This window comes from Falco cherrug, chromosome 1, assembly GCF_023634085.1.
Source record: "Falco cherrug isolate bFalChe1 chromosome 1, bFalChe1.pri, whole genome shotgun sequence".
In the NCBI taxonomy this organism is placed as follows: domain Eukaryota; kingdom Metazoa; phylum Chordata; class Aves; order Falconiformes; family Falconidae; genus Falco; species Falco cherrug.
In genome coordinates, this window is record NC_073697.1 from 4,573,357 (window position 1) to 4,585,963 (window position 12,607).

General features: G+C 40.2%; 1 protein-coding gene across 2 annotated transcripts in view; it reads left to right on the top strand.

The window, feature by feature from the left end:
• The window catches only part of TRAPPC11 (trafficking protein particle complex subunit 11), a 29,243-nt gene that overhangs the window by 2,553 nt on the left and 14,083 nt on the right, over positions 1-12,607 (top strand). For both annotated transcript variants that reach the window (XM_055701625.1, XM_055701621.1), the window contains exons 4-13: positions 308-422; positions 5,817-5,916; positions 6,675-6,748; positions 6,979-7,075; positions 7,908-8,041; positions 8,390-8,537; positions 9,386-9,479; positions 10,789-10,868; positions 10,967-11,045; positions 11,144-11,198. In XM_055701625.1, the coding sequence (XP_055557600.1) occupies positions 308-422; positions 5,817-5,916; positions 6,675-6,748; positions 6,979-7,075; positions 7,908-8,041; positions 8,390-8,537; positions 9,386-9,479; positions 10,789-10,868; positions 10,967-11,045; positions 11,144-11,198 (976 nt within the window). The remainder of the gene's footprint in view (positions 1-307; positions 423-5,816; positions 5,917-6,674; positions 6,749-6,978; positions 7,076-7,907; positions 8,042-8,389; positions 8,538-9,385; positions 9,480-10,788; positions 10,869-10,966; positions 11,046-11,143; positions 11,199-12,607) is intronic.

A 12,607-nucleotide genomic window follows, 5' to 3' on the forward strand; every position in this document is an offset into this window, starting at 1 on the left:
TACCTGCTATATATGTTTGTCTTTTCTGGATGCTATTGTATTTCTCAAGATACAGGATATTTAATTCTGTGACAGAGATTAAAAACTTCTGTCATACTTGTAGGTTGTTGCTAGCTAAGCCACTCCTAGAATGTTTCTGCAATGTGTTCTGCTGGATGAAGCACATAGTACTCTAAAAGAAGCAAGAAAGAATGTGGTCTTAATCTGTATTAGATTTTCCCAGACCTTGTATTGGTCAGTCTCTTAGAGCTAGTTTGATGTTGCAGCACTGCATACTGCTTACTTGTGCTTTCCTTGACTTCACTAGGTGAAGATGTTATTGCATCAGAGAGGGCAGCGGCTTTATGTAATGCTTGTGACCTTTCTGGAAAATCCCTCTTTGTACTTCCACACACTGATCATCTTGTTGGCTATATTATAAGGTAAGTGACTGTAAAACACTGTTTTGCTCTTTGCTAATCACTGTTTTGCTCTGTTTGCTGATCATGGGTTGGTTTCCATGACACCAGGCCTGCTGGCAACAGATGGGGTACACCTGTCTGGAAGGGAGAAAATGGATCACAGAGTTAGCAGGGCTCGTTGAGCTAGATTTGAAGGGGGAAAGGGATAAAGCCAGGCTTGCTAGAGATAAGCATGGGTGCAGGACACCAGTGTTGGAGGGACGAGATACTAGTGAGGTCCTTCGGTCTGCTGTCTCAGTAGGGAATAGGGGGTGGAGATCCATGCAGCAGCAGGAACACAAGGTGTATTGATGAGTTGTGTACAGCAGGAAAACTGTAGCTTAGCTGCTATTCTGGAAACGCAGTGGGATGACTCGCGTAACTGGAGTGCTGCAATGGATGGCTGTAAAAAAAAAAAAAGGGATGGGCAAGGAAGGAGAGAGCTGGTCGAGTAGCTTTGTGTGTTTGGGAGCGGTTTGATTGTCAAGAGCTTAATATTGGTGGTGATATGGTTGGGTTTATGGGTAAGAATCGGGGGAAGGCCAAGGCAGATATGGTGGGAGTCTGTTCTAGGCCACCCAACCAGGATGAAGAGGCAGATGAAATATTCTATAAGCAGTTTGGTGAAGTCTCACAGTCACTAGCCCTTGTTCTCATGGGAGACTTCAGCTTACCAGGTATCTGCTGGAAATACAATACAGAAGAGAGGAAGCAGTCTAGGAGGTTCCTGGATTCTGTGGAAGATAATGTACAGGCACAGCTGTGAGTAAGCCAGCTAAGGAAGACACCCCACTGGACCTCTTTGTGAACAGGGAAGTGGTTGGAGGCAGTCCTGGGCATAGCAATCACAAAATTATATAGCTTTCAATTCTCAGAGAAGTAATGGTGGGGGTCAGCAGAACTGCCACCTTGGGCTTCTGGAGGGCAGACTTTGGCCTGTTTAGGAGACTGGTTGACAGAGTCCCTTGGGAGACAGTCCTGAATGGCCAAGGGGTGCAGGTAGACTGGACATCCTTCAAGAAAGAAATGTGAAAGGTGCAGGAGCAGGCTGTCCCCATGTGCTGAAAGACAAGCTGGTGGAGAAGTCGTTTGGCTGGACTGAACAGAGAGCTTTGGCTGGAACTAGAGAGAAAGAGTTTATGACCTTTGGAAGAAGGGGCAGGCAACTCGGGAGGACTACAGGGATGTTGTGAGGCTATGCAGGGAGGCAATTAGAAGGGCCAAAGCCCAGTTAGAACTCAGACTGGCCACTGCCATAAAAGACAATAAAAAATGTTTCTATAAATACATTAGCAACAAAAGGAGGGCTAAGGAAGACTCTCCATCCTTTATTGGATGTAGCGGGGAAACGTAGTGACAAAGGATGAGAAAAAAGCTAAGGTACTTCATAATTCATCAGCAGCCCTGGTTAACTGGGGAAGTCCTAGTTGACTGGAGGTTAGCAAATGTGACGCCCATCTACAAGGATGGCTGGAAGGAGGCTCTGGGGAACTTCAGGACTGTCAGACCTCAGTTTCAGGGAAGATTATACAGCAAATTGTCTTGATTGCCATCCCATGACACATACAGGACAACTGGGTGATCAGGCCCAAGCAGCATGGGTTTATGAAAGGCAGGTCATGCTTGACCAACCTGATTGCTTTCTATGACAAGGTGACCAACTTAGTGGATGAGCAAAAGGCTGTGGATGGTGTCTACCTAGACTTCAGTAAAGCCTTTGACACAGTTTCCCACAGCTTTTTCCTGGAGAAGCTGGCTGCTCATGGTTTGGACAGGTGTACTCTTAGCTGGGTAAAAAAAAACCCTGACTGGATGCCAGCCTGACAAGGAATGATGAATGGAGTTAAATCCAGTTGGTGTCTGGTCACAAGTGATGTTCCTCAGGGCTTAGTATTGGTGCCAGTTCTCTGTAGTATCTTTATCCGTGATGTTGACAGGGGGATAGAGTACACCCCTCAGTAAGCTTGTAGATGACACCAAGCTGGGTAGGAATGTTGATCTGCTTGCGGGTAGGAAAGCTCTACAGCAGGATCTGGACAGGGTGGGTTGATGGGCTGAGGCCAGCTCGATAAAGTTCAGAAAGACTCAGTGCTGGGTCCTGCGCTTGGGCCACAACAACCCCACACAACACTACAGGCTTGGAGGAGGGTGGCTGGAAAGCTGCCAGGCAGAAAAGGACCTGGGGATGTTGGTCATCAGCTGGCTGAAAGTGAGCCAGAAGTGTGCCCAGGTGGCCAAGAAGGCCAACAGCATCCTGGCTGATAACTGAAATAGCGTGGCCAGCAGGACTGGGGCAGTGATCGTCCCCCTGTACTCTGCCCTGGGTGAGGCTGCACACCAAATCCTGGGTTCAGTTTTGGGCCTCTCACTGCAAGACAGATATTGAGGTGCTGGAGCAAGTCTGAAGGACAACAAAGCTGGTGAAATGTCTAGAGCACAAATCATATGGAGAGTGGCTGAGGGAACTGACGTTGTTTAGCCTGGAGAAAAGGAGGCTCGGGGGAGACTTTATCACACTCTTCAGCTACTGTAGAGGAATTATAAAGGAATGAAGGCAGGTTAATTAACATTGATAAAAAACGGCTGTGGGTTGGCTGATGTGGATAATGTGCAGCTGTGGCTGGTTCCTACTAAGTAGTTAAATAGCTCTAAGGGGTATGGAAGAGGAGCACTGGATGAAGAGAGACCTTGAAGCAGAGGGAGGGGAGAGAGAGAGCACCCTGGATGTAGGAGAAACAAGGAGAAGTCCTGGGAGAAGGGGGCCTGAATGAGGAGAGGCTGGCTGGAAGAGGAGCCCGGAGAAGGAAGAATCTGGATGCAGCAGAGGCAAGAAGCAGGGTGGGCTGGCCTGGAGAGGATGAAGAAACGGCACGGACAGTAGATGGACTTTTGAGACCTTGTGGGGGATTGGTGGCTGTGCTGGGGCAAGGCCTGCTAACTACTTAGTTAACTGAAGTTAACTTGGTATGTGATGGTAAAAGTCTTGTTGCAGCTGGCTAGTTTTGATAGTGCTGCAACAAGCTACCTGCAATGAGGTTGTAGCAAGGTGGGCGTTGGTTTTTCTCCTGAGTAACGAGTGATAGGACAAGAGGAAATGGCCTCAAGTTGTGCCAGGGGAAGTTTAGATCGGATATTGGGAAAAATGCTTTCATGAAAGTTGTCTAACATTGGAGCAGGCTGCCCAGGGAAGTGGTTGAGTCAGTGTCCCTGGACGTATTTAAAAGACCTGTGGATGTGATGGTTAAGGACATGGTTTAGTGGTGGACTTGATAATGTTAGGTTAATGGTTGGATTTTATGATCTCTGAGATCTTGTCCAACCTAAATGATTCAATGATTCTAATGGAGATGTTGATAGGTTAGGATGACTGCTATGTGGCACGCTTGTTGTAGACCAGCAGTGAATATTTTATCTGTTTGCTGGAATTCTTCAGGTTATTCTGCAACCTGATGAATTACACACAGCTCCCCTTTCTCTGTAAGGCTGAATAGTGACTGTCAGAGATGTTGCTTTTGAGGAAACATTATTAGATATCTCAAGACTTTCCTTTCCTCAGGTCAGGTAGAGGCAAAGTGGGTTTTTCTACCTCTACAGTGATTGTGGCCCCGCTGGTTCCAAATAATTTTCCCTACAAATGTTTTGTTAGGTGTAACTCTGTATTGGCAGGTCTTTGCTTTTTTTTCTCCCTACTTCCAGTCTGTATAGGTGTCTCTATGTGAAGTGGCATTTATCTGATTGCAAATGACTTAAAAATGTAATTTTTTAAGTTTCTTGGGCTTTCTGTTTTAATATTTACAAAGAATACAGCTTCAAATAAATTGTGAAGGCATTTCAAAAACAGAACAGGGAAAGGAAGACAGTCTTGTGTAGATCTAAAAAGAAGGGCTCAAATTAAGGCAAATCATGGTTTATTAAGATGAGTTACAATTTTTCCAGGTACGTTTGGGGAGAGGAGTCATGGTCTGAGAGACTAATTCTTCCTTCTCTCACCCTCATATTTTATATAAACAGTAAAGTTGTCAACATGAACTAATGCTGCTGCTGTCATATCCAAGCTGCTCATAAACAGTGACTAAAACTGGTCAAAATAGAGTAATAGTTACTTCTAGTTTTTCATATTTTGCTCAGTATTAAAGAGAATGTTTACTGCACGTTAACTAGTGTAACCCTTTGCAAACTGCATATAACTGTGCTTTGATACAATACTGGCAACTGCCTTCCAAGTTTGTGGAAATAAAGCTATATCATTAGGCCTTAATAGGTCTTCATGACGTTTAAAAAAAAAAACAACCAAAACATAAGTTTGAGCACATAATAATGTCAGAAATTCTGGTATTAGTAGTCTTTTTTTTTTTGATAGTTACTACTATGAAATCTCAATTAAAAAAAGAGACTAATTTTTTTAACCCCTCAGACTGACTTGTCTTTTCTTACTCAGCCACAATATAAAACTAAAATAAGTATGATAGGTATATTTAACTGATCTTGTCTTCCTTTTGTGACTGAACTCATAGTTAAGAATTGCTGTCCGTTGGTCTGTCCCGTTGTTTTTGTCACAGTCCTCTCTGTTGTGTGGCAAGCAGAACACAAGTTGAGATCTGCCTTAGTCAAAGTCTGCAGCGATCTCTTCTTGGCCAAATCACAGAAATGGTACTTCATCCTTTCTTTCCTGTGTGTGTCAGTGCTAATGAATGTATTAGTCTCCTGTATTCTGGTCTTGTTCTAGTTGACTTTACTCTTTATAATTTGATCATATGGTATACGCTGCTTGGATCTTCCTCAGCCTCATGCTGTATTCAGCGTTCTGGGCCTCTTTGTCTTTCTGTTCTCCCTCTGTGACTTACCTTTGGGCTATTTATGCTGCAAATGCAAGTTCAACTTTTACCTGTGCAACCCAGGTAGCTGATGATGTTGGGACAGAATGGTGAAACCTAGTCTGTTCCCTCGTAATTTTACCTTCCCACTCTTCCCACCACAGTCCAGCAAGTAAGATCTTGACCTGTTCAGACTTATCCCAGGAGCCTCAGCAAGGTTGGTTTGTGTTGACTGAGGCACCTCTCCACTTTCTGTTGCCTTGCAAAGTCAGAATTTATCCTTAGACTGTCTTACACTAAATGTAGAGACTGTTGTATGAGAAATCGATCTAAAAAGCGCTCAAACCTACTTGTTCTACTTTGTGGTGCCCCTGTGTAAGGTTTTGTGTGATGAGTTTTTGTCTGCAGGCTCTTACCCTGTGTGGTAAGAGTTCAGTAATACCTCAAGCTACTTTGCCAGCCCTAAAGCAAAAATAATTAAAAATAACTTATTCTGAAGAGCTTCAGAATTTCTTTGTATGTGGGAGAAACTTAGTGGAACTTATAAGCAACTTTGTTGCAGGTTGGAAAATGCTTTCTACGAGCATGCACAGACTTACTATTATACAGAAATACGAAGAGTTAAATCTCATAAGGAGTTCTTGAACAAAACCACTCATCAGGTAATGTTCCCCTATTTTTGACATACTGTGCAAGTTACATTGCATGTTAAAACATGAAAATAAGGGTGGTTTGTTGCTTAAACATTTTTGTTCTCCCCGCTTCCAACTTGAGATGCCTTCTCTCGGTATAGAAAGTAAATTTGGCTTTATTTTCTGCAACTTAAACTTTGATTTTGATTGGGCTTGTTTTTACTTTTTGTCTTCTCCTATCTTCCTTAGAGGAAGAGCTGCAGCCCAAATATTAAGTTCTCAGATTAACTAAAAACTTTTGGGTTTTTTATCTATATAGTTTTAACCTATTTGAATGTAGTATCTTAACAAGTTTGGGAAGTGCTTCCCATAGATATTTTTAACTTAAAAAGCTAAATCTAGTGCAACTTTGAGTTTTGCTTTTTAAATTGTTAATACCCGCTCAGATACACAAGGTTCTGTTGCGATTGCTAGCTTCCCTCTCTTGGAGGCTGGGGTCCAAGCGGTGAGCTCCGAACCAACAATCAATTCTGCTGGTGTAGAGGCTTTGGGGTGTTACAAAGCCTCTCCCCTGTTCCAGGGTAAAAGGCTTGGAACAGATTAAATCTGTTGAGAGATTGCTGCTGCATCGTGGTGGCAGAGAGTACTATTGGGTAAACAGTTGCATAGTCAGTTTTTCAAGTCAACTGCTATATTATGTACGTCTCTGAAATTATCACCTGTATCTCCTTTGTAGGTAACAGGTATGTTCAGATGTTTGAATGATGTACACTGGTTGTGTTTTGCAGCTTTTATTTGTTAGACACCAGTTCAAAATAGCATTCTTCAGTGAGCTGAAACAGGATACGCAGAATGCTCTCAAGTAAGATTCATGTAATCTTCCCTCACCCTCTCTACTCCAAGTTATTGCTAAGCCATAGACTGCAATAAATATTTTCCCGAATGCAAAAGTATTTAAACATGTATGTAAGGGGTGAGTTCTTCTCTGGGAAGAACACTCTGATTGGAAGGCTGTTTTCTGCTGTTGGCAATCCTGTTCTTCAATTTTATTATCTTGTATGATTTAAATGTAATTAAAGTATTCCTGCTTAGGAATTACAGAACTGCCTATAATCTTGTCCATGAATTGAGGGCTCATGAAACAAACATGCTGGAAATCAAGACTATGGCAGGATTTATAAACTACAAGGTAACAAGTGTACTTCTAATCTTTGCTTTTTTTTTTAGTAAAGTTGATGCATCTCTAACGTGTGAAGTTTTTAAAGTTCCGTTTTGTGTTGCTTTTAAGGAGATGGATTGGAAACAGCTATTGGTGGAATACCAATTACACTCAAACTTGCAAGGATTTCTGAATTCCACACAAAAGAAAGATCCTTAGCTGAAGTTTGGGAGTATCTTGAAGGGTTGGAGTTCATTTGAGATGCAGTAATCTGAAAGACTAGACTCCTTTAACTCTCACTCTGTCCAGGGGGAGTGGAAACAAGGGTTGCTTGTTCCTTGAATATTTCTGTCATCTTGCAAAGCTTAAGCCAGTATAGTTCAGTTCCTACTTGTTAGGAGGAAGAAAGTAACTCTAAGAATCAGACAATACTTTTGTGGTATTATGGGGGCTTTTAGGTAAAACAAAACTCTTCCACCATTGACAACAATTCTGGAGTGGGACTCCATCAAATTCCACTTGTAGACTGCAGACTTTGAAGATAATGATCTTCCTAGTGGCTCTTCAGTTCCGTCTTGAATTTGGTTGTGAGTTACGCACTTCTCCGTTGATGGCTTGGGGGAGAAAGGAAAGAAAAATAACATTAGATGAAATAGAGGACTGCATGATTTCAGGTATAGCACATTATGGTTTACATCTCTTCTCTGTTTTCTATGCTATTTAAGCTCTTCAGAAATAGGTAAAATTCGTTTGTGGTTTTTTTTTTCCAGAGTGGCATGTTTGGTGTTTTGTTTTTTTTTTTTAAAGCTAATCCTTGGCAGCCTAACACAGTTATTTTTCCTCTTATTTTGATTTCTTCTAGATCTGTCGCCTCTGCTTTCAGCATAATACTCCACTGGATGCAATTGCTCAGTTCAGGAAACATATTGACTTGTGCAAGAAAAAAATAGGAAGTGCAGAACTGGCTTTTGAGCATGCTGCCTGGATGTCTAAACAGTATGTTTCTGTTTAATAATGTTTCTGGTTTTAGTTTTTAATTAACCTTGTGAAGTTCAATGTTTTACTTGTCTAGGCAAGGTACAGATTCAGAGCTCTTTATCGAAGAAGGAGATACACTAGATCATAACACCTGTATGGTGTTCTGTTTTGCACTGATTTTTGACTGCTTTTCTCTGGGAATAGCAGGGGATGACACAAATACAGCCATAGGACTTAGATGCAAAAATTCAAACTAACAAGAACTTTAGACTAGTCTGTTTAAGGCTAACCAGAAATTGTAATTGTGTCCCTTTCAGTTCAAATTGCTGTTGTGTACATAACCTTGGTTATGAATTTTTTTAATAGGTTTCAGGCTTTTGGTGACTTGTTTGATGAAGCGATTAAGCTGGGATTGACAGCAATTCAAACTCAGAATCCAGGTTTCTATTACCAGCAGGCAGCCTACTATGCACAGGAACGGAAACAACTAGCAAGTATGCTTTGTAACCATGATGTAAGTTGGGAAGGGAGAAAATGCTTTGCAAATAAACAGGTAGTAAATTAGTTGTTTTAGTTTCAAGTCTTAGTGGAATAATTTGTATAATGTATAAATTAAATCCAAGGCAAGGAGATATGTTTTTCTGATATCTACTAACATTAAAAGTATTCATTATGTATTGGAAAAGTTAGTCCAGAACAAACATGTTGGTGTTTACTTTATTACAAATAATTCTGACATGTTTTTAAAATACTTATTTTTAAAATATATCTATATGCTTTCTACGTTTCTGGATACTTGAAAACTCGCTGTTTTGTTATTCCAGTATATTTTTCAATACATGCACCGTATCTGGTGACTTAGAGGAAGCAGAGAAACAAGGCATTAGTGTTAGTGTGTGTAATGTGGCTGGTGGTTGCTGTTTTTGATGCTTGCCAGCAGAAGGGGTTGCATGGAAAATAGATCTCTGTGGTCCATTAAACTTACATGCTAATTGTATGAGGCTACTCTCCAGCTGACGTGTCCTGATTATTTAAAAACATTTTTGTTCTTATTGGTGCTATTTATTTGTTGTTCTGTGATTATCTTGTTAGGAACTAGCTTTAAAAAGGATTACCCAGTTACTCTTTAACAGTATTTGAGGTGAATGATGGTGAATGCAGTAAGATGTCAGACTGAGTGAGGAGTGTTTTAATGTTTGGATTTCCTGAAGAACCGCTTTTGTACAGGTGGCTGGCAAAGTTATATGTTTTAAAGTGAATGTCGTCTTTTATGTGCATGGGTATTAGAGCATCAAATCACTTTTAATGCTTTAAAATGAAACATGAATCCCTTTCTTATGTCTATATTTGCTGAATTTACAGTCCTCTGTGATATATCCCAGTCCGGATCCCCTGGAAACACAAACTGGAGTGCTTGATTTCTATGGGCAAAGACCATGGCGGCAGGGAATATTAAGTATGTTTCTGTGTCTTCTATCTGTGGTGGTTGGACAAATTTCTTTAGCTGTTGATTCTGCCAGGTGACTTAGTGGAAAAAGGGTTACATGCTAATGTCCACTGAGATAGATGCAGGGCTGGGACCTCCCTCTCTTTCGTTAGTTGGTGGTATGCAAAGTGTTTGATCTCTATAACAAAGAGCAAAAGGAACCGCAGGTTTATGCAGGATCAGGTATTCAGCAAAGTTGCATAAGCCCTACCGAAGCTCTGCTGCTGGTTTGTTTCTATTGCTGCCTAAACTACCTGTCATCAGTGTGCTGCAGGGAAGCCTGACTGCAGTGAAATGCACTCCTGGGGAGAGAAGGAAAAGTAATGATGTCCTTGAATGCAATTGTTATAAATTCATCCTGCCATCCATACTGTGTCCTGTCAGCTGTAGACAGGAATTCATGACTTCTTATTTTTCCTGGGAGGGGGAAAAAAAAAAAACTTTTTGGATTTCAAAATGGATTGAGAGGATGCAATGACTAGATTTTAATCTAAGAAAGGAGTTTGTGGGTTTCATATTAAGGAGGATGCTTTCTCAGAAGTTCAGACTTTGAATGTACAGCTTTGAGCTATCTATGAAGATACATACAGTTCTGATACATTCATTGTTGACTGTGGTTTCACTTTCCTTTCTCCCTCTCCACTTGGTCTCCTATTTTGTATTCTCTGCATATCCTTTGGGCTTTGCCACTTTACCACTGCCCTCTTTAAAAGACTATTCCATTTACTGTAGAGATAGTCTAACCTCTTCTGTTCAAGCATTAATGTTTTAAAATTAGCTAGACTCTACTGTCAAGGTTAAGCAGTTTAACAGGTAAAGTTTCTCTTCATCTTAATGTATTCAGTTTTTTTTGGTTTCCGCAGGAGTTTATAGTCTTTTAAATCCCTGTACAGTTCTTCATATGCTGGCATTCTCTACTACTAGAAAAATGAGTTTGAATCCTTTCTTGAGATTGGATAGGAAAAGGGCTACAAACTTGTCTTAACATAATAGATACAGTTAAAGACTAGGGGTTGTCTTACTGTAATTTGCTACTTTTGGGTAGCTTCAGATAGTCTTTTAAACAAAAGGCAAGATACTTGTTTCAGATTTCCTCTTCTAGAACATGGAGGATGGGTGAGTTCTTAAAGTGATGTATCAGTCTCTTGGGCAAAAGAATGTTGAAGAGTTTGAGTGTGCTTGAATTGGAGTGTGAATGGCATATAGCTCATCACGTAAATAGTTCCCTTTGGGTCAGGACAAAATTCTAATTTCATGGATTTTTCGTTGTCTTATGCAGGCTTTGATCTTTCTGATCCTGAAAAGGAGAAGATGGGAATTCTATCCCTACAGTTGAAAGAGAAAAATGTCCTTCACTCGGTAAGTTCTATTCTGAAAAAAACCCAAAAGAATCTAGTGTTTGACATTGTCTTAATGTTTGCATATATAATTATATCAGTAATGGTTTTATCTGTTAGGAGCTAATAATCACTTTGTTGAGTAATGCTGTGGCGCAGTTCAAGAAATACAAATGTCCAAGAATGAAAAGTCATTTAAGTGAGTATAAATAATCATACGATTTTTTTAAAAATTGATTTTGCAAAGGATTTTGGTATTGATCTGGAACATTGTTCTTTATATTTTATTTTTATCAGTGGTTCAAATGGGAGAAGAATATTACTACGCTAAAGACTATGCCAAAGCTTTGAAGTGAGTACCATCCATGGTTGCTTCTTTCACGTCCTAGTCTTCCTAAGACCCTGTGTCTTACTGCTATGGAATAATGTTGGAAGCTCATTTAAGATGCTCCTTGTAGCTGGATTTGATCGAAGCACAGGCTTTGGAGTCTATGAACTCCACTCACGTTAAAGAAAGCAAACCAGATATGTGTCAGTTATTAAGAGTATAAAAACTTCCTGCTGTAAGCTTCTGTGGGAGTTTGCCTTATTGGGCAAATATTATTTGCTTCTAGCACACTGATTGAGTGTGCTTCGTGTGCTACACACACACCCCCCAAAAGTGATTTCTGAAACTTGCAATGAGTATAGTTACATCTAATTACTGACTTTATAGTTGCAACACTCAAGAAATACGGAAATGTAGATGAATTCAATTTTTATTTATATACCAGGAAATTAGCAGAAGGAATATTTTTTTATTGCTGTAGTTCTCTGCTGTTAATGACTACAGAGCTAGGAAAGTGTAGTGCTGAGGTACAGCTACCTTTTCTGAAGGATGTGTCTTATGCTTAGTTTCTTAAATGTATTTTTAAGGGGAGACAGAGTCATGGTCATGTTACGCAGGAGTCCCACACTCCTGATTCCACTAATTAGGTTTCAAAGATCACATGTTGTAAAGGGAACATGTCTGAGGTAGGAGAAATGTGTTTGTTGTTACTAGCTGGCTGGAAGCTACATGGAGAAGATAAGCTATGATAAGCAGATCAGTTTATATTGAGCCTAATTCTTGTACGTACAAGCATTTCTTATATTTAGGTAGATTTTTCTGAGGTATGCAGAAACTCTTTGTCTTCAACAGTTGAACAGAGGTTTTTCTAAAAAAAAAAAAAAAAAAAAACAACCAAAATCACTTCTCTGCTTTGCTAGTAATAGCAAACATTGCTCAGCATTAAAACAGTATCAAGATGTGTGGTTTTGCCTCATAAAGATTGATGCATGTGTGGTTTGCAGGTCTTTGAAACCCTTGAAGGGAGCAGGGGATAGAGGGTTAGAAGGGAAAAGAAGCATCTCTGCTTAAGGAACATTAAAATTCTTCAGATTGGAAGGGGACTTTGCTGTGGGATTTTGGTTTGCTTCTTAAAACTTACCACATACTCAGTAGTAAAGCATATTTTTAATGCAATGCTGGGATTAAGACTCTTCTGTCCAGTTGTTGTTTTGCTAGTTCTTTATGTGAAGACTGGTGAGTTTTCCTGTTGTTCTCTCTTGTGAAATTTGTTCTAGCCTGAAATAGAAAATTCATGGAATAGATGGTTTCTTCACAATATTTTTATGCCATTTTCAATAAATCATTGCCACATGTAAACAGTAGACTTTAATTTAGCGCTTGTATTGGTGGAGATTAATTTTGTATTAATGATACCAAATAAATGCAAGCTT